We start from the raw sequence: 26,729 nt of genomic DNA, 5'->3' as shown, positions 1-26,729 counted from the left end.
CAGTGCAGCACCATTGCAGGGCTTTTATAGTTACATAAAAATTACGCATCTGGACAAAGACTGGAAGGGAATTTGGAAAAATCAGATTTATGGGATAAGTTGATATATGGCACTGTGGGCTAATTTTTAAATTTCCTTTTTTTATAATGTTGCAATAAATTTTTTTTTACTTTGGGGGAGCAGTAACCCACATGGAGGTCAGAATTGAGGTTGCATTTTTACCTCCTTTGTGTCCAGCACTTTGAAATGTTTGGCCTGGTCAGCGTGGAGCTGAGCAAGCCAAGAAGAAGCTGCCCAGCGTGGGAGCTGGGCCATGGGAGGGACGTTGGACTGGAAACAGCCAGTTCCACCTTATAAAACATCCGCGCTGCTGTTTTATTTTTCTAGAAGAAAACAAATCTAAGGGATGAGAGCGAGTGGGGTCAACTGTAGGCCACCTGGCGCATTTGAGCTGGTCACCAGGTGGTGTCGACCAGGGCTATCAAGCCACCACGATCTCCCCTGGTTCCCTCTAGGACGGCCTGACCCGCTCTCCCCGGTCTCCCAGCACTCAGGGCATGAGCCTTTGACAAGAACAACACCAGTCTCTGGTTGGGGAGGTACAGAGGATGGGGCCGTGAGCTGTGAGGGGGCGGAAGGATGGAAATGCCCACTGGGCTTCAAGCCTTCATTCCAGGATGGCCAACGGAAAGAAGGAATTATCGGCCTGTCATTTTTGCCAGCACAGGAAAAGCCACAGTTTTTTCGAGTTGTTGGTTTTTCCTTTTGATGTGGGGCTGCTTTCCCTGCAAGCAGACGAAAAGGGAAAACTGGGTGGGAGAACCCATCCGTCTGTCACCAATAGGACGGGTGTTCACAGGTCTGTGGTGGGCTGCTCCTCTCCTCCTTCAGTAGACGGGGTGCCTCCCAGTGAACTATGAGCCAAGGGAGCCACCAAAATCCAGGAGAACAAGCCGGAAAGTGTCCCGGAGGCCCTGCTGCAAGCTCACCTGAGCACGTGGACTCCAGCTAAGACCTGACAGAGACATCTCCACATGTCCCTGTGCGTGCAGCTCCCTGCAGGGCTGGTCCTAGACCAGAGCACTTGTCTGCTTCCCCTCCCTCCCATCCTAGGGAGGGAAGGAGGGGGTGTGTGTGTGTGTGTGTGTGTGTGTGTGTGTGGTGTGGTGTGTGGGGGGCGGGGGATGGTTTGAAAAGAGAATTGGAACAAGAGAAATAACCTTCCTGAGTGGGGTCCCTGAGGTCCCCTGGGATGGTACTGAGCTCTGGGCCCCCACAGGTGTGTCTGTTTGTTCCCCTCATAGTACTACACTTGCCCCTTTCTGGAGTCAAACCCCTTCCCACCCTCCATTGTTTGACTGACATGTAGCCTGGGGCTGGCATCTCGAGCCCTAGCAGGCCTGCCCTCACCTGCCTCCCGTGACTTGCTGGGAGTGGCAGAGTTGTGAATTTCATTTGACAGCTTAATCACAGTGGATGGTGTGGGGATGGAGCAGTGGGGACAGGATGTGGTGGTGGCGGCAGCAGCAGGTGGGCCCCAGTCTGCCTGAGGAATCCTGGTGGGGAGGACCCCTGGGCGCAGTTAGAGCAAGAGGTTACACTGAGCCCCGCCCCTACAGCTCAGGCTGGAGGCTGTCTTCCGTGAGTGGGGCTACTTCCTTGGTCTCAGTGTCCCCCGGTCACACTCTGCTGTATGTCACATACTGACCTCTGCACAAAAAGTACGAAGAATTCGCCTATTTCTTCACCCTCTAAGTATTAACATTCACAGACGTGTTTACTCTTAGTACTTGTTTTTATTATTAAAATTAATAGTAATCTTTGGTCAGGTATCTACTTTCCTATATTGTTTTTGTCTCTCAGCAGTCCTAAGGCCCAGTTCATACAGTGGGTGCCTGGTAGCCCCTAATAAATAATTTTTGGGTGGATAAGGGCATAAACGGAGCTGGTAACTGGAGGGACTGGGGCTGGGACCCACGCCTGTCTGACCCGGGCCCACGCTCACTGCAGCCACACTGCCTGCTCGCTGTGCACATCTGAGGTCTGCTCACGTCTGAGGTCTGCTCACATCTGAGGTCTGCTCACATCTGAGGTCTGCTCATGTCTGAGGTCTGCTCACGTCTGAGGTCTGCTCACGTCTGAGGTCTGCTCACATCTGAGGTTGCAGTCCTGCTGGGGCCCAGAATCTGCCTGCCACACCATTGAACGGGGGTTAACAGGTCAGAGAGGCCACAGACTTTCTGGTAAAGAACGTGCTAGCCACCAGACGAGATTCAGTAGAATTTGGGGCGCTGCCCATCAGCAGTGATCCATCCACCCGTGCTTTCTGAACTCCTCGGTCCGTACTCACAGCAGCCTGACTCCGTCCCGGCGCTGACTGCGGTCTAACCTGGTTTCCTTTTCTCCTCTGGCCTTTTCTTTCCCTCGTGCATTTGCTCTTAATTAGGAAGTTTTCCATATTGGCTCAGGCCTGAGGAGGGAGCTCCGTCCCATGCTTAGCCCTTCATTCCTGGTTAGCGAGTTGCAGCACGTTGTTCTGAAAGACCATAGAGGCCCTGGTGGGCCTAGGCTCGGGGGGGTTCTTGGTGAGGAAGCATTTGTTGCTCTATTTTTTTCCTCTTAATCTCCCCTATAAAGAAGCCATCACTAAAGATAGGAATATCGGACAGTGGTGATGACTCAGTAGTAATGACCCGCTGATGGTCACGTCACACACTTTGCTGGACCCTTTATCTGGAGGAATCCGAAGCTCGGAGAAGTTTGGAAAACTTGACAAAGACCACAAAGCTGGAGTCCATGGGAGAGCTCAGGCTCAGATTCATCTTGAGGACTCCTAAGCCGTGTTCTTTCTGTGACCCCCAAAGGATGCTTTACCCCCACCCCCGACCAGTGGATGTTCAGGACACATACACGAATCAGCCCTAGAACCATTGCAGGGAGGGTCCTTAATTCCAGACAGACATAGGCGAACCTTTCCGAATGACACCCCTGGGACCTGGGCTGATGGTCTGTAATTTGACAAGCTAGCATCTAATGGGCACATGGGCCTGTTTCCTGCAGGTATTTTGAAGGCGGCGTCTCATCTGTCTACCTCTGGGATCTGGATCATGGCTTTGCTGGAGTGATCCTCATAAAGAAGGCTGGAGACGGATCAAAGAAGATCAAAGGCTGCTGGGATTCCATCCACGTGGTGGAAGTGCAGGTACAGCTCTCCCGGCAGCTGGTGGCCCAGGGCCTTGCAGACAGATGCCACGCCCAGCAGCGCAGCCCCGTTCTCTAGCAGATGCTTCTTGAAGAGGGGTACTGTGATACCTAAACCCGTTAATTCCTAAAAGTGCCCGAAGCCATTTGGATAAAGATTAGTCAAGATTGCAGTAGTCATTGATGGTAAAGATCCCAGAAGAACTGAATATACACGAGTGCAGATTCGATCCCTTAAAAGCCACTTGGGATTGGGAAAGGTAGTGTGGTGGTAATGTCTTAGGAAGGGGCATGTTAGGGTGACCCTGAGTTCAGGAGCCACCACAGACTCCTCGGCTGGGGGTTGTGCGCAAGGTTCTGATCTCTGTCTTGTCCCCCAGGAGAAGTCCAGTGGCCGCACCGCCCATTACAAGCTGACCTCCACGGTGATGCTGTGGCTGCAAACCAACAAATCCGGCTCTGGCACCATGAACCTTGGAGGCAGCCTTACCAGACAGGTAGAGTTGCCATGCCCACAGGTGCCAGCCTCAGAGCTGACGTACATGGGGATGGGTGAGCAGTTGTCCCCACAGGGTCCTAGGTCAGCCCCTGCCTGACACAATCTCCCCATAGGCCTTCAGTGATTCCGAGAGTCAGTCACAGGAGGTGTCCTCTTCAGGTCAGGGTGTTTCCATTCACGTGCTCCTGTGATGGTTAGGACATACCTACCTGCTGACAGCATTTTAGAATGCGTTCATTTCTTAGTTGTGATTTAGGTCATGTATTAGACTCTTGGTGGCAAGTGACAGAAGTAAAACTCTGACTTAAGCAAAAAATGGAAACAAGCCGAAACCGGTTTGGCTCAGTGGATAGAGCGTCGGCCTGCGGACTGAGGGGTCCCGGGTTCGATTCCGGTCAAGGGCATGTACCTGGGTTGTGGGCACATCCCCAGTGGGAGATGTGCAGGAGGCAGCTGATCGATGCTTCTCTCTCATCGATGTTTCTAACTCTCTATCCCTCTCCCTTCCTCTCTGTAAAAAATCAATAAAATATATTTAAAAAAAAAAAAAGAAGAAAAAATGGAAACGAGTCAGCTCACATAACTGAGCAATTCAGGTTTCATTCAGCACGGCTGGGTCTAGGACGCAAATGATGCCGCCAGGACCCCATCCCTCCATATGGTGGCTCCCGGCAGAATAGGTCTGCTGTACCCCAGAAGTGTCTCACTGGCCCGGGCATGGTTGCTGGTCAACCAGAATCCTTTCCTGAGGCCATGGCCAGACTTGGGTTGCATGAGTACCCTTGGTATTGTAGATGGGAAAGGAGTGTTGATTTCCTAGAGTGCAGTGGAGGGGGCGATGGATGTGGGCAGGCAGCAGACATCGGACACTGGTGGGAACTTGCTTTCTGCAGAGAGAACCGAGGGACACTATTGTGTAGGTGGCATGGGCAGTCTGGAGAGTGACAGCAGAGAGTCGACCCAGATAGTTGGCAACAGGCTGCTGGGGGACAGTAACCAGGGTCCCCCAAAAGGAGAGGAAAGGCTAAAATAAAAGCCTAAAAGGATCCAGAAGAGCGAGTGCCTACTTTAAGCATCTGAGTGGGTTTACTGGCCTCCCCCTGGTAGTGATCAGTAACTGACAAGCCCTGCAGCAAGCCTGCTCTCTGCTCAGCTTCCCACCCCCAGCAATGCTCCAAGGTGGAGCTGAAGGACATCCACCGGAATCCTCCGGTGTAGACCCACCAGGGTACTCTTCAAAGTACACTCGTTGACCTCATAAAGAAAAGATGAGTACATTTGGCCAAACCAATCAAAAGGTTACCTGAGTCACAGGATCTAGACATTGGAAGAGGTCAGAGGTCACTCCCAACCTGACAGGACACCTTCTGCTGCCCTGGGTGGGACCAGGGAGCCCACTGCTTTGGGGGACAGCTGTTCCTCTTACATCAGCCTCCATTAAAAAAGGCAGCCAGAATAGAAGAACCTGTCCACCAGAATGTGCCCAGGATTGCTTTGGCTGGCACCTCGCAAGTGTCCAGTCGGCCAAACTGCCACCCACTGGCACCTCCATCCATCTCCCGGTCCATGAACCACTGAGGGTCCAGGGATTTCCCATTCTGTTCTTGTGCAGCAAATCTTTTTTTTTAAATGAGATTTACATTTATCCTCACTTTTTTTTTTTAATCCACTTTGCTGTGTCCATTATGTTGAAGCTTGGTTTCACTGATCCAGGTGTTAGCTGTTCCTTCTGACTTTGTTACTTGCACATTAACTGACTCTCTGTCTTATATTATTAATTAGCTCAGGGCCAAGTTCAGAGCCCTCAGACATGGCTGCCAGAGACTTCCTTAGAGGAGGCATCAGTCCGATAATCATTTTTGTTAGGGTACTTTTTCAAGTTGAGCTTATTTAGTCAGCTGTAAATCCACTATCATTAATTGTCAAATAAATGCCCTCTGAGTGTCTGTGGTTGAACACTGCCTGCCGACTCCCAGCTGGCTTCCTGTTTTGGTAGGACAGGTGATTGTGGGCTTGGCCGTGGTTTCTCTCTCCTCGCCCTTGTCAGGTTCACCCCACATGGGTACCACAGCCTCCTGGCCTCCTGTGCTGTGAGAATCGGGCTTTGCTCGTTTCCCATCTCTGCTCACGAGCAGCCCCGTCGGGAAGGTTGGCTTTCGGAGAGCCTCTTGTCTCCACTTACAGCCTGGTCTAGGACCAGCACCACATCGTTCAAGAGCTTGTCAGAAATGCAGAGATCTGGGCTCTACCCAGTCCTACCACATTGGGGTCTGAATGTAACAAAGTTCCCCCGGTAATTTATGTGCACATTAAAATTTTGACAAGTGCTACCCTTTTGGGTTCTGTACCCAGTTCCATTGTGGGTAAGGGCATGGTCCCCATGCCCCCAGCAAGCCGTTCGGACATCAGCAGGGTGTCCTACAATTCAACTTAATTGTGACACTCCATGGAGACAGCCTCAGAGCCCACAGGTTAAGGGCTCAGTTCTTCAAGACTGTCCCTCCCCCCCACCCCCACCCCTGCCCCAGCACCTTCAGACACCAGTTGCAAGTGCAGATTGTCACCTGTGCTTCTGCTTGACTAGCTATAAATCAAAGGTTCCCACGACGCCTTCCTTGGGTTCAGTTAATTTGCTAGAGTGGCTCACAGAACTCAAGAAACCCATTTATTCACTAGATCACTGGTTTATTACAAAGGATATTAATGGATAACGAATCAGCCGCCAGATGAAGAGATACAGAGAGGAAGGCCCTGAACAAAAGCGCTTCCAGCCTCATGGAGTTCGGGGCCCAGCATGGTGACACTGGGAGCCATCTCGTTCCCATTCTGGAAGCTCTCCGGACCCCATCCTTTGTGGGTTTTTATGGAGGCTTTGTTGCACAGACATAATTGATTAGCTCACTGGCCATTGGTGATTGATTCAACTTCCAACCCTTTTCCACTCCCTGGAAATTGGGGGATTGAAAGTTCCACCCCTCTTTCGTGGTTGGTTCCGTGGTAGGTGTGTCCGAGTTAAGTGGAGGCTTGGACTGGAAGGTGCTGCCTCCCTGGAGCAGACATGCCTTTACGACCTCAGGTGCTACTTCAGCCATCTCAGCAGGTTTAAGGCCCTCTGTAAGGACCCAGGACGGCCCCGTCCCGGGGGGAGGCCTTGTGCTGTGTGGTAGGTGCTTTGTGTAAAGGGAAGAGAGGGCACAGATAAGTGACCCTGGGCCTCAGGGAGGTCAGTATTGGCTGAGAGCTAGCCTCCTTGAGAACGCCTTCGGGGGGGGGGGGCCCTTCTGCAAGATCACCTTTCCCATTCCCCATCTAGTAGTGCCCAGCTTAATAAGGATTCCTTTAACTTCAAAAATTTATTTAGCCGGTTTGGCTCAGTGGATAGATAGTGTGTTGGCCTGCTGACCGAAGGGTCCCGGGTTCAATTCTGGTCAAGGGCACATGCGTGGGTTGTGGGCTCAATTCTGGGGGGGGGGGGGGGGGCGTGCTGGAGGCAGCTGATCAGTGATTCTCTCCTCATTGATGTTTCTATCTCTTCTCCCTTCCTCTCTGAAATCAATAAAAAAAATATATATATATATATATAAAATTTATTTCAATAAGATAATAATTATACTTTTAATAGCCATCGATAGAAAACATATATGCCAGAAAGGATACATTTAGTAATTCTTTAAGTGAATTTGTATTTTAGTCTCAAAAGCATCTTCATGTATTTGAAAAATCGTAGTGCAAGGCAAATGTGTTGTCAGCCAGCCTGCCTGGGATGCTTATTGGAGCCTCCATCCAAAACCTCCACTGCCTCTGCTGTATCACAGGGCCTGGATCCACCAGGGGTCTGGGGGGTCCCCTGCTCTGGCCTCTGGGCAGGGTTGTCCTTGTGCCATCTCAGAATCAAGGCTAGTGCTCCCTGGGGCAGACCCCATCCTTTTGCATGGAAATGGGCCCCTGTCTTCCAGGAACCGTTGACTGGGGAGGGGTGGCCGAACCCCCAGGCAGCCAGCTCTACCACAGCCTGCCCGCCCCACACCCTGCCACCTGGGCAATGGTGGAAAATCCTAAATTTGTATCCGGAGACTGTTTCCTGCATCACTTACCGCTCTGAGCTGTTTATAATTCCACCCGGTTTACAGTGACCTGGACAAATATTTAATCCTCAGTCTTCCTAATAGCTTAAATCAGAGCTGTCAGCCCATGGCCAGGGTCTGGTTCCGGCTTGCCGTGAGCAGTGCCTCCTGCCAAGCCAAACACAAGCCTGATGAGTGGCTGTCCTCAGCACACCGGTCCGGGCCGCGGCCTTGTTTGGATTGCCTGTGCTCTTGGGCTTTAATGAGGAAATTCATGCTTCTGTCATCATCCTAACGGCCGGTCACATAACTCATCTGAGGTGCATTAAAGCTGGGGCTGGTTTCCAATGTAAGTAACTCTAAAAGGAGGGGCAGGGAAGCAGTGAGAGAGACGAGTCTAAGTTAATGATGCGCAGCTTCTGAGCAAACGGGAAATGCGGGCTGTGGGTTAGCCATGTGTCCCAGATGAGCCTTGGAGAAATGACTGTGGTTGCCTTGGATGGGAGATGAAGGGGTTCCATCACTTACCGCTGATGATGAGGAGGGAATGTGCACGGTTATGCAGGCTGCCTCCTTTGATAAGATTGTAAGCAAGATAGTTGTTATTCTCTTTCAACAGATGAGGAAACAGAGGTTCAAGTGATTAAGTGATTTTCCCATGGTGGTTTATCTAGTAGGAGGCAGTCAGGATTTGAACCCAGATTTGTCCGCCTAGAAAATAAAAATAGGCTACTTTCTACCACACTACATTATTTGCTCCTAATCTGTCCACTGTGCTTGGCCTTCGGTTGCTTGCTAAATGAAGGTTTGCACAGAAATGCATTGAGCAGTCCGCTCAGTGTAGACAGGACACTACTCTGTGGGTGCCAGTGCATTCTGTTGGCAGCCCCAGAAATGGACACCAAGAGTGGGGCCAAAGCTGTGGGTCCCGTGCAGGACTCCGACCTCCTTGGGAGTGTGCCTCCTTCATTGGATTCTCCTGTAGGAAGTAAGTTGACCAGATGAGACCCAGTCATCACCAGGGGTAGTGAGAAGGGTTTTAAAATGTTTAGGTGAGGAGTGATCTGTGTTTTCAAAAGATGGTTCTGCTGGCTGACACGGGTGGTTAGCAGGAGGAAGAGGCTCTTCGGGTCATCCAGGAGAGATGACCAGGGCCTGGATGGGGGCAGCCTCAGGGGGGCTGGAGGGGACAAGCCTGTGGCCAGGAGTCCGTGAAGGAGGTGGTGTCAGCCTCAAGGTGGGAAATAAAGGGCAAAGGCAGAGGAGTAGAGAAGGAGGGCCAGAGTGTTTGGGGCTCAGTGCTCCCAGGATGTGGGCCATGGGGATCAGATGGGGAATCTTCCTCATGTCAGTTCCTCCAGTAAGCCCTCTTTGCAATTTCCCAGGCCTCGGCTTTTCCTCCGGAAACTAGGCCTCATTGCAGCTGCACACTCACTCTTGCCCCGTGTGAGTCAGGAAAGACACCAACTCGTGAGACAGAGGGGCCACCGATCAGCAGCACAAGGCGCCTGCGCCTCAGTGGCGACACAGCCTGAGTCACCCTTCTCTGGGCATGGCGCCCAGGCACCCCCTCGCTTTCCTGCTTCCCATGCCCCATCTTGAGAAGGGCTGTGCCATAGGCTCGGTGGGGCTCTCTTCAGCACCCTCCACTTCCCCGGGCATTGCAGGCCTTGCCCAGTCCCTGCTTTCTCAGTTTAAATGGCTTATGGGCGTGCAGTGAATGAGATGGAAAGCTGCTCTCACCAACTTGCTTTCTTTAAATTGCTGGTCAATCCTATATAATAAAACCCTAATATGCAAATTGACCGAACGGCGGAACAACTGGTCGCTATGACACGCACTGACCACCAGGGGGCAGGCATTCAATGCAGGAGCTGCCCCCTGGTGGTCAGTGCACTCCCACAGGGGGACCGCCACTTAGCCAGAAGCTGGACTCATGCAGCCGCAGTGGCAGGAGCCTCTCCCACCTCTGCTGCAGGCGGGCGGTAAGGAGCTAGGGGTCCCGGACTGGGAGAGCCCCAGACTGCGAGAGGGATGTCTGATTGCTGGCTTAGGCCCGATCCCCCCAGGGGACATCCTCTAAGGGTCACGGACTGCGAGAGGGCACAGGCCAGGCTGAGGGACCCTCTGCCCCAGTGCACAAATTTCGTGCACCGGGCCTCTAGTTTAACAATAACATGTACATGAGCTGCATTTCACACCTGGTCATGCCACACCCCAGCAGGCTCAGACCAAGTGCACCCTAGGCTGAGCTCCCTCTCTACTCCATCTCCCCCACTTTGGCCTTTTTTTCTGCTGCCCCCAACAAAAGATGTCTTTTAGGGATGTCAGCTGGAAAGCGAGGCAGATAGATAAAGTGTTTTGGCAAATCCCTGCAGCTGTGGGAGGAAAGTGAGCAGCAGTCCTTGGGGAAGCTCATCACAGCCAGATGGTGCCATCCTGCCAGGTGAGGAGGGCGGAAGGTGCCCTCTGGCAGGCTGCCACTTAGGCCCCACTGGGAAGGCTTGCACACCAGGTACCGACCTGTTGAAAAGGAAGTTGTACTAAGAGGTCACTTGGTGTGACAGCTGGAGATGTGGGAAAGAGGCAAGACCATAAATCTCTGGAAAGATGTAAGGTTTCCGATCTCGGACAGGCCCTGCAGATGTTCGTTTGATATTTTTTTCAGATTCTAAATATTTAGGAACGAAGATGGAATGTTTTGCTGAGTGGGGAGGTTAGGCCAGTCGTTTGCAAGCTGAGCTCTTCCTACTCAGCAGTAGGCACCCCGTGATGTATCTTCAAGCAGTAAAACTCCAGCAGAGGCACCTGCCTGAGTGTCACGCGGGGACATCCTCTTTGACTCATGCTTGGCAGTTAGGCAAGGCGCTGCTTCAGCAGGGAGGAGGCTAGTGGCCTTCCTTCCAGGTGTAGGGGACAAAGGTCAGGCGAGGCTGCTTCAGGGAGTGTTTGCTGCCTGCAGGAGGCACAGCTAGCTGCAGCCCTCGGTGTAGGAGGGGCACAGGGCTCAGGTGGAGCTGCATCAGCAGCATGGCCTCCAGGGCTGGTTTGGTGCTGGTCGGATGACCTTGGGTGGAGTGACCTAGCGCCTGGTTGAGAAGGAAAGGAGAGGAAGGGACCAGAGAACCCAGGGGCTTGGGGGGAGGGGCAGATGAAACAAGGATGGACACTGGAATTTCCGAGCTCTGGATTGTGATTTGTCTTTGATTTTTCTTGTAAAGAACATGGATGAGTTAAGCAAGCAGTGCGTTCTCATGGAAGAAACAGGTTTCAGAATCATCCAGACCTTGGTTCAGATCCAGCCATGTGGCCAGGACAGACCACTTCCCTTCTCTAAAACTCAGCATTTTCATCATAGAGCTAATGCCTTTTTGGGAAGATGTTTTTAGATTAGAAATACAAAACCATTTTGACACATGGTTTATGGTCAGTGAATAATAGCTACTATTGCTACTACCACACAGCTTGCAGGCAGAGACATTGCCATCTTCCAGAATATACAGCGTTGGGCTCAATTAAAATTGTCCGAAACCAGGCAGACTGATCCTTCCTTGAGAGGCTGGCCACTGTCTCTGGCTTGACAACATGTTCGGTGCTGGCCTGCAGCCCCACTCTTATCCGACACAGCTCAGAAATCAGAGCGACACTGCTGACTTCTGCCTAGGAGCCAGGACCAGGCAGTCCTGGGAATGCAGCTGCCATTCTGCCAGGCACCATTCTGGGCATTGTGCATATATTAGCTCATTTAGTGCGAGCCCTGGACAGGCCAAGACCCTCACCCCTTGGGCCTCCAGATAAGCTATGGAGCTGGGTGGAGCTGGCGTTCTTCAGGGCCCCACCCTCCAGGTTGTACTCACTGAGAATGGCCACAGGGCAGCAGAGGCACACAGCCTGCTTCCAGACCTGGCCTATGTCCTTCCCATGTCCAAGCCACGGAGAGGAGAGGGCCTTCATAGGGCGAGAGGCTGGCCTCTGACTTCAGACTTGGTTGGAATCACCTCTCGAAACATCTGTGCGACCACAGCACATAAAAATGTTTTCTTCTGGCAGCCACTTTCACGAGGATGTAATAATATATGCATTGCACAAATAGTTTCTATTTTCGGTGGGTCAGCATTGCCAGAAAGCTGATCCTGACCAGGTGTGGAGGGAGTCGGCAAGGCTGTGAGCAAGGGGGTTGTGGGAACATGTCTGTGTGCCAAGGCCTCTGCCCAACCCCCACCCGCCTTCTTCTTCTGTCTGGTCCCTACCAGGCCTTTTCCTCGGGCTCAATTCCTGGCCACAACTTAGGAGTCAGTCTGCTCCTGGGGAGACCGGGCCTTCTCATCTTCCTTTCCCTTCCAACCCTCCCACCTGTTGTACCTTTGGGTATCCAATGGCTTCAGCCTTTCCTCTCCAAGAGGTTTGATTGGTCACGTGACTTTACTGACCCCGATGGCCCATAGCCCTTGGCCAACAGTCCTTGCCTCACTTTGTACTCTTGGTGCTCCTTAAAATGGGACTCTCCATGAGCAATCTGCCCTCTGCGTGGAGCTGGGAGGGAGAGAGATGCTAATTTGTGAGAGACTCCATTTGGGCCACACCCTCTCTGTGCAGCCCTTGGAACCATTTCCCTGTGGGGGAGAGGGGACACAGTCCCAGGGTGTTGGCATCCAAAAATCCATTTTAAAAAGTGGGTAGACAAAAAAAAAAAAAAAAGGTAGACAGAGCTCTGTCCCTCCTCCGGAGTGAGCTCCTGATTCCCATTCAGGGAGTCACAGGGTTTTGCTGAGGGCAGATGGTGTTCCTGCAAACACTGAGGCCCGGGTGGGGAATTGTTAGACCGGAAATGGTGGGGAGTAGCTAACACTTTTAAGTTCATGGCCTCTCTCACTTCTGTTTTGTGAGGATCGAGATGCCCAGAATCATTGGCCAGAGAGCCTGGGACAGTTCTGGGCCCCGTGCTGGGGGACAGAGGCCAGTGGTTCTAGCACTCCCTTCCTCTTTTCCATTTGACCAATCCTCACCAAGCAGTCTTGCCAGAACAGACATCTTTGCTCTGCAGATTGTCTCATATCTTCAGAAGAGCCTTGCAAGGCCAGGGGTTCTAGACTGGCACTACCCTTCTTGTAGCATCTTTGACAAGGTGCCCCATTTCTCCCCAGCACTCCAGTGACCTGGGGCTTTTTGCCTTGTGAGCAGGTGGTGCCATCTGTGACAGACAGCTGTCGTCCCATGATGTTCCCTCGCTGCACTTGGCAGTGACTTGGATTAGATCTGCTCCCCCTGTCAACTGCTAGGATCCTCCAAGTCCCTCCTAGCCTGAAATATCCCCAGTTCTTTCTCATTTCTTGGATTCAAGGTGTTTAAACCTTTTAAGCAGGTGAACTCCAACTTGTACATGTCTGTCTGTCTCTCTCTCTCTCTCTCTCTCTCTCTCTCTTTCATATACTTTTCATTAATTTCAGAGAAGAAGGAAGAGGGGGAAAGAGATAGAAACATCAATGATGAGAGAGAATCATTGATCGGCTGCCTCCTGCATGCTCTCTACTGGGGATCGAGCCCACAACACGGGCATGTGCCCCTGACTGGAATCGAACCCAGGACCCCTCAGTCTGCAGGCTGATGCTCTATCCACTGAGCCAAGCTGGCTGGAGCTACATGGCTCTCTGAACCAGTTAACTGCCACGCGTCCAAGTGTCCCAAGCTGAATCCAGCCCAGCAGATGTGGCTGGGCCAGGCCAGAGCCGAGGGGACCTTTGCCTTCCTGAGCGAGTCACAGCAGCAGTTTCTGACCTGCACACCAGTCATGGTTTCACTTATGAGCCTGAAGCTGCATGAACACTGTCACAGCAGCCACATCACAGTCTTGTCAAGCTTGAAATAATCTAAAAAACCACAAGTCTCTTCACAGGACTACCCCCCACTTTGTAGTCAGTGAGATTAATGTTTGAGCCCAAGTATCTGGTTGGCATTTGCCCAGGTACATGTGATCAGCCTACTGAGGCAGGAAGGGCAAAGTCCTTGGAGTCTGGCAGATCTCGACATCTTTAAGCCTCGGTATCCTTGGGTTTAAGATGGGTTTTTGTGGGGACTAAATGGAATAAGGTGGCTGCCACCTGGGAAGCACTCTGTGCGTGGGAGCCGCTGTGTTCAGGAGCTGACCCACGTTTCTGGTCCTGTAGTGGCCCCTCTGATCATCTCGAGCCCTGATGCCATTGATAGGCTATGCCTTCCTTTCAGTCCTGGGCAAACAGGTTGGCCCAGGGCCAGGTAGAAGCATCCCTGGGAACATGGTGTCTGACCCGTCGGCAGAGGCTCCATCTGAGCGGTCATCATCTAGCCCCACGCCTCAACCTCGGCCGTAGGATTTCGATGGGAACCTGCCTCAGTCTGCGGTCTTTTAGAGGAATTCTCTGTTCTTCCAGCCCAGCGTCCCAGCAGTGCAGGCAATCAGAGGTCCCCAGGGTTTGTAGCGCTCCCCTGCTGGCTCCTAGAGAGAGCTGATTGTAGGTGTGCCGTCCCATGATTGTTAACAGTCCCATCAGAAACGGTCTGGATCAGTGTCAAACTAGTGTTTCATTCCCAGCTCTAATCTTCCTTCTTTCATGAGAGGGGTCGGCCTCTGCCCCCTCTAGTGTCCCGGCGCCTTTAAGTGCACTGTGACGTTCCAAGGATGGCTGTGTCACAGATCAGACTGGTCTGGCCTAGAAGAAAAGGAGACGCGGTGAGAAGCCGCAGAGGCCGCCAACCTCTGAGCACGCCCACCACCCCGAGATCTGCCCTGCTCTTCTGGTTCGGAAATAGTGAGCCTCTTTGCCTTTTCTTTGCTTTTTTGCTGATCTGAGTTCATGTTGAGCTCTAGCCTTCCTGATACTGTTCTCATGTTTTCCCTGTTTCTTGGTTACCTGTCTCAGCTTCCATGTTTCATATCAATAGTGGTAGTGGTAGCTGTGTGTTCTTATTTTCATTGTAGTAACAGTGCGCGTTGATGTGCTTGCAGTCTGCTAGGCACCCTGTGAGGTATAAAACCAGTAAAGCTCTGCTTAAGGAATTTTTTTTTTTTAAATATATTTTATTGATTTTTTACAGAGAGGAAGGGAGAGAGATAGAGAGTTAGAAACATCGATGAGAGAGAAACATCGATCAGCTGCCTTCCTGCACATCTCCCACTGGGGATGTGCCCGCAACCCAGGTACATGCCCTTGACCGGAATCGACGCGTTGATGTGCTTGCAGTCTGCTAGGCACCCTGTGAGGTAGCCAAACCGGTTTCGGCTGCTTAAGGAATTTATAATCTTGCGAGGGAAATAGTCTTTAAACATGGGAAGAAATCCACAATTCATGAGTGTGCTCGCATCAGGAATCCTCCATTCCTTCTCCCCTCCCTGCCTCCTTTCCTTCTCTGGCTGAGACTTGAATCGCTGGGTCCCACCTCCTCCAAAACCCCATCCACGGTGTCCCTAGGATATACCCTAGGAATCTGGGTCCAGAGTCTCCTGCTCACATTCCCCATATCACTCAGCTGACAGAGCAGAAAGGGCTGGACCAGGCTCTGCCCTTGCGACCTCTGTGACATTGGACAGGTCACTTCGTCTCTCAGAGCCTCGGCGTCTCCTATTTCTCAGGACTGTCAGGCCCTCCCTCTGTGACTGCCATCACAGGAGCGTCGGGGGCGCAGCAGCAGCAGCGTGGTGGTTGGGCTCCCCGGTCTGGGGACGGGAAGCCTGTGCTGTGCCTGTGCCTGTGCCTGTGCCTGAGCGCATCTTCTGCCAGTGCCTGGCGGGGCGTCACCTTTGCCCTCCCTGCTGGGGGCTGGATGGGGTGACTGTTCCTCCGAGGGTGGCATCACAACTCTCCCTGGGAATGTGGACGCTGGGCTTTTGCTGGCTGGGCTGTTTGTGACCTGAAACTTAGCTCATCCCGTGCTTGGGTCCCCCACTGGGGAGGTGGCCTTGCACCACCTGCAGCTGGCTCCGGAGCTGCCAGCAGGAATAACAAGTTCTTTGCAAACTGTGGAGGGGCCGTGCTGTCGGCGGAGGTGGCCATTCTCGGAGAGCACCTGGCTCTCTCTAACTTGGAGGACTGTCTTGTCTTTTGCAGATGGAGAAAGATGAAACTGTGAGCGACTCCTCGCCACACATAGCCAACATTGGGCGCCTGGTAGAGGTGAGTGGGCCTTCCGGGCTCGGGTTCGCCTCTGTGGCTGTGGTTCGCTTCCACAGCATCTGACGTTTTGTCCCTGGAGCCTGTTTGCCGGCTTGCTGGCCTTTGCCTTGCTTCTTTCTTCCCATTCCATAGCAGCCAATGCTGTTTCTCATGTTTTGCCCAGGCTGTGTGTTTTCTGAGCCTGTGATCTAGGTGCAAGCAGGGCACAGCTAGGGCATCCCCTCTACCCTCCCTCAAAACATTCTCCCAGAGGGTCTGCTCAGGAAGCCCTAAGCCTGCCCCCAGTGAGCGGAGACCTGACAAAGAAGCAGGTCCCTGGGCCCCAGTGGGCACCAGAGGGACTTCAGTTGCCACTGGCTTCCCTTCACCACACTGTTTGGAAGGAGGAGGTGGTGGTGTGATTTAGACCACCTCCCAGTAATGGCCAGTGTTGGCCGCCAGTGCCTGGGTATTGGCTTCCTGCGTGCCTGTGGACGGGAAAGTGCACAGAGCACAAGTGATCGGTGGGGGTCTTGGCTGCTAGGGCTCGCTCACCAGGCTTCTGCGCAGTCGTGCGCTTCCCCCCTGTGGTCACAGCGGGGACTGCAGTGGTGAGCTGGTGGGAGGGTGTGGACCTCAGGACTCCCAGCTGTTTGCTGTCATGTCTGACTGACCTCCCTCCCCAGGACATGGAAAATAAAATCAGAAGTACGCTGAATGAGATCTACTTTGGAAAAACAAAGGACATCGTCAATGGGCTGAGGTAATGTACCCAAAAGTACAAGCTTTGGAAACCGAAAAGAAACGGATTTGAATCCTAGGTCTGCTGCTTAATAGCTCTGTGCCCTTGAGCCTAGCTTCCTCGTTTGGAGTAAAGTGCCCACCTTATAGGACTGATGTGCAGACTTTGAACGGGAAAGCACTGGGTACATGTTTGCATTCTCAATAGATGCTGGTTCCTACCTCACGCTTGTCATGTGGGGGACGTTCCCCTTAACAGCCACCGACACCCTCATCCCTGAAGTCGGCCTCCTCTTGGCCCCCAGGTGTCAGTCTCATCTAAAGAAACTTCCCGGCCCTTTGGCTCTGGGATCTGAGGGGACCTCCAAAGCAGACCCTAAGACACGCGACAGGGGGCGGCCTGTCAGGCTGCCAGGCCTCTGGTTGGCTGGGTTTCCGGGCAGCAGAAAGAGCCCTTTCGCCTGCTGCTTTCTGGAGAGGACCCCCGGCCACTCTGATGTCCTCTGCCTGGCTCTGTGGCTGTGGCTAGGGTCCTGAGCTGCCCTCTACCCATCCCAGGCCCTCGGTTCTACAGTGTCCAGTGTCGGCCAAGTGAAGGCTGGCAGGCTCTCCGGGTCCTTGAGGTCCGTGGTGGCAGAGCAGGAGGCCAGAGCCGCCGGGGGCAGTGGAGGCCGTGGCGTCAGGAGGCCAGTATCTTAGCATGCTCTACAAAGCTGTGCGCCCGAGGGCGAGCCGCTCCCCTCGGGCCTCCCAGTCAGGGAGACAGGGCTGGAGGGAGGAGAGGCGTCTGCTCTGCAGCCCAGCATGGTACTGAGTCCAAGGCTCTCGCTCCTCCTCGGCTGCCCTGGCTTGTGAATTCGCACAGCAGACAGGTTTTTAGTCTCCTACTCATATAGTTTCCCAATAGCGAGGATTCCCCTTTGGACCCTCATTGTCCCCCATTTCCATCCCGCCTTTGGGGAACATGGTCTGGCCCCTGCTGGGTTTCATCCCCCCCTCTCCTTCAGGCAACATTGCTTTCCTCTAGCTGTTGAGCCCGCGGTCACTGCCCCAGACACCGTGGCCACTGCCAGCCCAGAGCAGCGTGGCCTTGGTGACAGGCCCCTTTCTTCTGCCTGTGCGTCCCCCTGTACCTCCCTCCTCTCCGCTGTCCCCGCCCACGTGCTCCTGGGTCCGTGCTGTCCTCCGCTCCTGCATTCATCTCTGAATACTCTCTGTAGATCTGTTGATGTTATCCCTGACAACCCCAAGTTTCAGCAGTTGCAGAGGGAGCTTTCCCAAGTGCTGACCCAGCGGCAGATCCACATCCAGCCTGATAACTAGGCCGATCCAGGTACCCTGCCTGAGAGGCGAGCACCTTCCCACTAAACAGGACTCACCAACCCGCCGACCATCACTCAAACCACCACTAACCCCTGTGTCCGCTCACGGCCGTGAGCAGCCACATTAACATGTAGATTCAGCCCCACGTAACGTGGACCCGTATCGTGTGTGCGGTGTGTGTGTGGCACTCGGGGTGGGGGTTGGGTGTGGGCAGATGGGGGTTTGGCTTTGGCTCCTGTAGAAGTCCAGTCCAGGGGACCCGCTTGCCTCCAGCAGAAGCCTCAGGTCTGCGCGGCTTCGGTGGCCGCAGAGCCAGGGTCCATGTCCTTCTGTTCACCCACGTGCTTCAGGACAGCCTCCCCGCATCTGCTCTGTGTGCAGCCCTGTCCTCCCCAATTTCCCACCAAGGATCCTTGGGGCTAGCTGATATAAAGGGGTGCATTGCTGTGAGTGTGAGGACAGAGCGCAGAGTGGGGGCTGTCGTCCCCCTCACCGGCCCGATGCACCCAGACTGGTTGCTGCTGGAGCTGCCTGGACCAGCATGACTTCCCACCCTAACGAGCTGCAGCTGCCCTCTTACCCGCCCTGCCCTGACGGGGAGGAAAACAGCCTTGCATGTTGATCATGGCCGAGAACCATGACAAATATGAAAGTAGCATCCCCCGAGAGGATGAGGGACTCTGGTTTTACATCAGGTGTTTGAAAACCCAGCCAGGCAGGGTGAAGGCCTGGCCTAGGGGCTCAGCCCCAGGCTGGGGACTGGACACTAAAGCCCAACCCGGAAGCGGCTCAGTGGGGTCTCCGGGGTGGGTGGGGTGGGGCCCGTATGTAACCAGGCGGAGCCGTTCTCGTCTGTGGGACTGGAGCGCATTGGTCTGAGCTGTGTGTGCACCAGCTCCAGGCCCAAGGCATCTGTCAGCCTCCAGCCTCATGCTGGGACCATCATGTTCCCACCGCAGCGATGAGAAACCCCTTCTCAAGCTGTCCCATCATAGTGTCCTCCCCCCACAGCTTTTAGGGTTTTCTGGGCCCCTGGCCTTTGCATCCAGTGGCTGCCCACTGGAGCCTCCCAGCTTTGAAGCCCTCTGCAGCGCTGGGCAGCCTGGCACCTACCGTCTGTCAGGATAGCCGCCTTCCCACACTGAGTGAGTGCTCCCTCCGGGCGCTGGTTCGAGTTGCTTGGCAATAACCTTCCCAGCTCTATCCCCTGAATGAGTGGCCTAGTCCTTATCCCTCCAGCTGCCCCAAGTCTAACCTCTCTTACTGACTCTAACTCCGGTTCTAACGGAAACTTTCTCCTCTGTGGGGGTGGGTGCTGGTGTGCCGCAGGCTGGGACCATCCCCAGAGCCGGGGGCTGTCCTCCCAGGCTGAGGACCTTGTGAGCTGCTGCTTCGCTCACCCCATCCTCCCACTGGTCACGCTAACCTCCGTTGGAGCCTTTCCGGAAGCCCCTGGTGGACTGGCTGAGACTGGAGCCCGAGGGCCACATGGCTGCATCTGACCCTTCCTTTGTCAGCGCCGAGCCAGGGCCGTTCCAGACAATCAGAAATGTGTATTTCGGCAGCATCAACCCAAACTCGGCATTTCTCATGGGCACTTTTCAGTTGTATGCAGATTCTCTCAAAATCTTGTCTGTTGCGTTGCACTCTCACCATTCTGAGGGTGCTGCCAGGGTTTTCCAGGGTTCGGTAGCCAGCATTCACCTCGGATGCTGTTTCTCCTGGGCCCCCCTTCATCGCACTTCACCCATTTTCGGCATTTGGGGTATTTCGATCCTTCCTTCCACTCCTTCATGGCCGGTGCGTGAAACGCGATTCCCGTCCACGGGTTCCTGAGAGGCAGCCCCCACCCTCTCTCTGCTGCTTGAGAACTATTCAAAGTGCATCAGTAAAACGATTAACAAGTTCCTGGTTAACCAACACGTTGGGTAAATCTGACAAAGTTGTCATTTGGGTCGTTGCCGGGGCATTTCTCTGGGCCTCCGTTTCCTTACCTATGAATTGGAAGTAACACTGTCTCCTGGACGCTGTAGCGTATGAGAAAGTGTGTGAAAGCGCTTTGTGAGCTGTACAGCCTCCATGAGCCTCCCTGTTAGCTCTGCCGAGCAGTGTTCCTGCTGTGCGTGGACGCACTCATTCCCACAAGCCAGGCCTTGACCGCAGGGACCCCAGGCCTTGCCTCAGTTCCCTGCTGCCTCTCAAAATCCAGAGCGGGCCTTTCTTGGCCAAGCTAACAGCGGATGGAGCCTCACAGCAAAAGCCTGAAAGCACGGTCCATTGAGTTCTGCCCTGGCTCTGAACCCCGTGTGCTCAGATGTCCAGGCGCTGGTTCTTAAACCCTCGCTGTGCACCCTGCCCTCGTGGGGCAGCATCGAGCCTCCTGCTGGGCCAGGTGCCGTGAGGGGGAAGCTTTGTAATGGGGTCCTCCTGGTGAGTGGACCAGGGTCCTGGAGCTGTGGCAGTCACCCAGCCTGGTGCAGAGCTGAGCATGTCCAGGTGGGGTGGCCCCGGGCCTCCCTGAGGGGCCGGCGCGGTGCTGAGGGTGGGGCCTCGGGCTCTGCTCCCTCCACATCTCGCTGGCACTGCTCTGACCTCTAGAGGGGCCCATGCTGCCCAGTGACCCAGACCCTCGCCGCCCCTCTTCCTGTGAAGCCTGCTAACAACGATTCTTTTCCTCCCTGGCAGGTCTGTGCAGACTTTTGCAGACAAATCAAAACAAGAAGCTCTTAAGAACGACCTGGTGGAGGCTTTGAAGAGAAAGCAGCAATGTTAAACCTCTGCTTCATGCTAACCGGACATGCCATGCACTCGTTAGATTCCTTTCTTAGAAAACTCGTTTTCTGCTCCCTTCCCTGTCCCTTTCCTCCCCGACAGGTCACACACACCTGCGTCACCGACCTGCACAGCGCCATCACACCCTGAGAATAAAGCCGCTAATACCCTCTCCGTCTCCAAGGCCTGCTTCCCACCACGTTTTGCTATCAGAACTCGATGTTTCCATAGAGATCATGTGTGTTTTGTTTGCCCAAGCTCCACCCCTTCATTTATAGGCATAAAATACACTGTCTGTCTGCCTCCCCTTCCTTCCCACCTTTTTGTTACATTGGTGTAAAAAATGTAAAACAAAAAAATTTTATGAAATAACTGTGGTGTGTGAAAGAAGAAAAACTGGAAATCTGATTCCACGTGTGTTTGGGAGTTGCTTGGGGTTGGGGTGGGGAGCAGGGGACAGCTCTGGGAGGAAGGAGAGGTGGCCCTCAGCACTGTCCTGCACGCTGGCCCCTGGCCTCGGAGACCATGTTGTGGGGGCGGGGGCCTCGACCGTCTGCTCTTCTGGCCAGGTGCTTTTCTGTCAATTTTTATGGAATGCAAAAGGAGTTTTTTGTTTTATTTTGTTTTTTTGTAAAGCTTAAAAAAAAAATCTACATCTTATACTTGAGCTTCCATACTTAAAAAAAAAAAAAAGGAAAAAAAGAACAAAAAAATAAATAAAAAGAAACTGGGACGCAGCACTGGCCTCGTGTTGTTTCTCACCTGCCTCACTTTGCCAGCACGTGTGGCCTTGGTCCGGAGGGCTGACGCCAGGTGGGCGAGTAGCAGGCTGGGCAGCGTGTCGGGTGGAGGAAGCGTGGACTTTCCTTGAGCGAGAAGAAAAGGGGTCTTTGCAGAGCCCAGAGCTGCTTCTCGGCCCCTCCTTCCCAGAGTCCCCAGACCCACAGGGGTGGGGCTACTTGAAGTCACACCAGTCATCAAGTGGGCGGTCTGGGGCTTTCGTCTCTGCTCCCCACTTCCCTTCCATCTTAGCCAACACCTACTTTGTGAGGGTCAGCACACACTCTCTTCATTCACCACAGCCTGGAGGAAGCAGAGGGAAGGCACCCAAGGCCTCACAGCTGCAGAGGCCATGGCCTGCGGTAGGGTCCACACCCCGGCTGTCCCCCTGATTTGAGGTGCCTGGAACCGTGACACCTCTGACCTGCTCTGCTTGTTCTGACGAGAAGGTTCAGATGGGGCATCTTCACTGCGATAGAAATAGGAGCAGGAGAGACCCCCACACTCGGTTCCTTCCAAGTGCCAGGTGCAGAGGACAAGCTGGAGAGGAGGAGGCCCTGGCCCTACAGCTCCCACGCGGCCGTTGGGGACCCTTGGTGCGTGGCCCAGAGGCACTGCCATGTGGGACCGGGGGACAGCCTCGTGGGGTGAGGGCAGCAGTGCCTGGCACACAGAGTGGTGAATAAATGATTTTCCTTTTGATAGGTGTTCAATCATGTGACCAAAAATAACACTTGAAACCCAGAAATTGTGACATGTATGCCAGGCCTGATCTTACTCTGCCTTCCAGAATCTTCCATGGGAGCCGTCACTGCCCATGTTTTGACGCTAAGTCAGGCTGGTGAGATTGGGAACAGTGGGCTCTGACAGCAGGTTTCTTAGGTGAAGGAAAAAGCAAAAGGAGTGTTTGTAGCTTGACTCAGGGCCACCTCCCAGCCACTCCTTTCTCTGCACGGAGGCAGGCACGGTGGCTGCAGGGCCCCTCACGCATGCTAAGGAGCCCGGGGTGGTTGACTAGCCCTCTGGGTCCACAAGCTGCAGGTGGCAGACTCGGGGTTTGGCAGCATTAGGGCAGCCCCTCCACCCCCACGGGCTCACTAGATGCTTCCCGAACTGCCCTTTGGTGCCCGATAACAGGAGGCAGCCTTGGTGAGGTGGGGTGGCAGGAGCCAGCCTTCTGGGCTGGGCTGCATGAACCCCTGGCACCCTGGGACGGTGTCTCCATCTCTCCAAGTGTGAGGGCTCAGGTGGGTAACCCCGCATTCCCTGTTTCCCCAAGGCCCTCCCACCTGCCCCCTTGCTGTCATCTTGACAGGTCACCTTCTAGGGGTCTTCTGGGGCCGCAGGTCCCAAGATTCCCTGTCCATTCACGTCACTGACCAAGCAGCTGCTGGGTGGCAGGCCTGTGGGACCCTCCTCAGCTGGCGGGGTGGGCGGGCATTTCGGACTTGGCCTCCAGACCCTTCTTCTCTTTGGTGCCACCCCCTCCATGGAGCCTGGTGCCCCGCAGTCATGGCCTTCTCTCCTCCCCCTGGCATGACCCACACTAAGCCAGTTAAGATGTTCTCTCTTGAGAGACCGATACTGAAGTTGGAAGTTTCATTCCTGCTTCGAAGGCGCTGGCCTAGGTGGCGATGGTTCATCTTTTCCTTCCCTCCTGAGCCCGCCTATCGCTGACTGAGTGCACTTCTGCTCCGGGAACCAGTGGACACTCAAGGGGCTGGAGGAGAGGGAACCTGTGGTACCTACTCGGGGCCAGTCGCTGGGCCGGGGAACCCTCATCACAAGCCAGAGGCAGACCCGTCTCCTCCACTTCACAGTAAGCAGGGGGCCAAGGGAGAATCTTTTGCTTGCGTTTGTCAGCCTGTACAGCACAATCTTAATAAGTATGTCTCATTCCAAACACTGTAAGTAAACGTTATAAATTATATATTCTAGAATTTAAATGTTAAAAATTTCATAATTATTTTCTCAATATAACTAAAATTTGTAAAACCTTCAGTAGGAAAACCCAGGTTACTTAACACCTTGTCATGCTGTTACTTCACTCAGAACATCTGCTTCCTGCAAATACTTTGAGGAGTTTGTTAGTGATTTTGCAATTCGCTTTCCGGCCCTATAGGAAACAGGTGGGTTATTCAACAGGTACTTTTTAAAAATACATATATATGCTATTTTTTTCTTGGTTCATTATAATTTGTATCACTTCTCATTTTCTCAATATAACTAAAATTTGTAAAACCTTCAGTAGGAAAACCCAGGTTACTTAACACCTTGTCATGCTGTTACTTCACTCAGAACATCTGCTTCCTGCAAATACTTTGAATCGAACCTGGGACCCTTCGGTCCACAGGCCTACGCTCTATCCACTGAGCCAAACCGTTTAGGGCAACAGGTACTTTTTTAAATAACTGGTTGGTGCTATTTTTTTCTTGGTTCATTATAATTTGTATCACTTCTCAGATTGTTCAAGCAACGTTTTAAATGACAAAATTGAGACTATAGACATTTTATTTTTAAAAACATATTTTTATTGATTTCAGAGAGGAAGAGGGAGATAGAAACATCAATGATGAGACTCATTGATTGGCTGCCTCCTTCAGTACCCTCCCCACCCTTCCCAAAGGTGATCAAGCCCACAACCCAGGCAAGCACCTGATGAGGAGTTGAACTGTGACCTCCTGGTTCATATGTTGATGTTCAACCACTGAGCCATGCCAGTTGGGCGAGACTATAAACATTTTATATCTATAACCTCATAATTTAAAGAAATCAAGTCTCTGAAATATATTTAAATGTGGTATAATATTTTAGGGTTTTATTTTCTATTCTTAGATATTTCCTATTATCTTTAAAACTATTATTACATAGACATACTCATCCCTGTTGCTACTTTGTGAAACTTTTCAACTTGGAGTAAGTGCTCAGTAAATGTTCTGAGGAATGAACAGATACCTGGTATGTATATATATACACACTGATGTCTCTATCTCTTTGGTCTAGTGCAGAGAGAGTCAACCGGTGTGCTGCAAGGATTTTTAAAACATGCAATACCTGTTTAGTCAGGGGCACTGACCTCTTTTCCCTTATTTGGTCAAATAAAAACATGGCAACAGCCAACACAATAGCCATCTGGTGTTAAGGAATCAAAATTTACCTATTCTTTTTGTCAGATCGGCAAAAAATATATTTTTCGGTATGCTGCAGAATTTTAGCAATTAGTTTGTGTGCCATGAGGGGAAAAAGGTTGAAAATCGCTGCTCTGGTGAATGAAATCCTTTACTCCTCTCTCACCTGACCACCAGTTCTTCACGCATAGTAGGCCTTCAGGTGACTGTGTAATGACTACATGAGTAGGAATGTTGTAAGACAGTAATATATGTTCTCATTACCTACAACTTCCCATTCAAGTTTTAATAATAGCCAATTCTCTATTTTTTCAAAGAGCTTTATTGAGTGATGATTCACATGCCTGCCAATGTACCCATTTAAAGTGTACAAATTCAATAGTTTTGTGCTTGGGGGTTCCATGCCTGTCTCCTTCACTGACTGAGGGTCCCTTGGGGAACAGTGTTTCAGGCATTCACTTCACTCACTCAATTCATTCACCATTTATTGAGCACCTTCTGTGTACTGGGGATACTGTGGTGACCAGGAGGGAAGTCTCTGCCCATACCGTCTACTGTGGGTGGGGAAGTCCTGATTAATTACATGTGCTGGTGGGTGGCTGTGTCCTCAGGGCTGTCACAGGGCCAAGGAACTGATCAGTCAATACTAGTTGAATTGAGTTAATCTGAAGCAAAAGGCCACCCCCCTCCCGGTCATAGGGCTGACACTAACCTGGTCCGGTTAGTGCCGGGACACCTGGGACTCAGCACCTGGCTGTATACCAGGGACCTCTGGGGTCCCACCATCCGGCTCCGGTAAAAGCCAAGTCCACAGGAGAAGGTGTGAGGAGGGCCGAGTTGTGGTTTTCTCCACTTTCTCCGCTTTGGGGACTGAAGGCCGGTCGTCCAAGCCGTGGCTTCGAAAATCCCAGGTTTGAGGAATAACCACGGGAACCCGGGCTGGGAGGGCCTGGGTCGGGCCCTGGGTCGGACAGTTCCTCTGCTTCCTGCAGAATGCCACCTGCCTGCCAGCCCGCCGTTCCTGTCTCTCCCCCACCCCCCATCCCCAGGTATGGGCACCGTGGGGCCAGGTATTGCGCAAGGCATTTTCATATACAGCATCTCCTTCGATAGTTAGGCCACACCTAACCACCCTGCAGCAAGAAGCAAGAGGTGTGAGCCCAGGGGAGAAAGGAAATCTACCTTCCACCCAGAGGCCCCACTCCAGCACGCATGGCCCAGTCCTGCAATGGAACCTGTCAGACTGGCCCTTCCACTCTAGGGAGATAACCTTCCCAGAGGACCTGCCACTGCACAGACCTGAGGCTTGTGCCGAGTGGTGGATAAGCTCCAGCAGCCACCATTTATTTGCCAGGCACCTCCCACGTGCCAGGTGCGGGGGCACGAGCCTGCAAGCCCATCTTATTCAGCCACCACAACCTCGTTCTCCATCAGACAGGGCACTCCCAGGGCAGGGGCCCCGTCTCCCCATCAGACTGGGGCTTCCTGAGGTGGAATGGGTGACACCACCACATCAGAGAAGGGTTCCCAGGGTGGGGCTGTGATATTTCATCTTTCTTCCCCACCTAGCTCTAGTTCAGGGGTTCACTGCCACACTGAGCCCCCGTCTTCGGGCTGGGAGGCGCCTCCTGGCCCCAGGTGACCAGCAATCACCCAGCCAGGTCACAGCCCTGAGGAGGGGGGCAGAGCCAGCTGGGCCTGGGGCACCCCCTCCACTGCACAGACCAGAGGCTGTGGAAGTCACTGCTCAGAATGGTGGGAAAGGGGCCTGAGCCCAGCAGGGTTGGCTGCTCCTCCACTCCTACCCCGCCCCCCCCCTCCCTCCCCACCTCCCCGGGCCAGGGCAAGGCTGAGGCTGGACCCCAGAGGCCCTAGCCAGGGAGAGGGAAGGCGCCAGGTGTGGGATGACCCCTGTAGCTGAGGGACCTAATGTGGTTCAAACAGCTGCCAGGCCTAGCTGGGCGACCTGGGGCAAGTTGCTTAATTCCTCAAAGCCTGGTTCTGTTAAATGGCCATCATAATTCGAGAGGGCCGCCCCCCCCCCCCCCCCCCCCAAAGAGGGGCCTAAAAAAAACAGGGTGGGGGAAACAATAAA

The 26,729-nt window shown here is 53.2% G+C and overlaps 1 protein-coding gene across 1 annotated transcript in view; it reads left to right on the top strand.

The window, feature by feature from the left end:
- CAPZB (capping actin protein of muscle Z-line beta subunit) overlaps nt 1-21,463 on the top strand; it is a 73,904-nt gene extending 52,441 nt beyond the window's left edge. The window contains exons 5-10 of the mRNA XM_023758386.1: nt 3,061-3,202; nt 3,582-3,698; nt 15,846-15,911; nt 16,577-16,653; nt 17,852-17,964; nt 20,640-21,463. Coding sequence (XP_023614154.1) covers nt 3,061-3,202; nt 3,582-3,698; nt 15,846-15,911; nt 16,577-16,653; nt 17,852-17,954 — 505 coding nt within the window. The 3' untranslated portion in view covers nt 17,955-17,964; nt 20,640-21,463. The remainder of the gene's footprint in view (nt 1-3,060; nt 3,203-3,581; nt 3,699-15,845; nt 15,912-16,576; nt 16,654-17,851; nt 17,965-20,639) is intronic.
- Nucleotides 21,464-26,729: the final 5,266 nt, after the last annotated feature.

The sequence above is a fragment of the Myotis lucifugus genome, unplaced genomic scaffold, assembly GCF_000147115.1.
Source record: "Myotis lucifugus unplaced genomic scaffold, Myoluc2.0 scaffold_128, whole genome shotgun sequence".
NCBI classification, from domain to species: domain Eukaryota; kingdom Metazoa; phylum Chordata; class Mammalia; order Chiroptera; family Vespertilionidae; genus Myotis; species Myotis lucifugus.
This window is presented reverse-complemented; position numbering and strand designations above follow the sequence as displayed.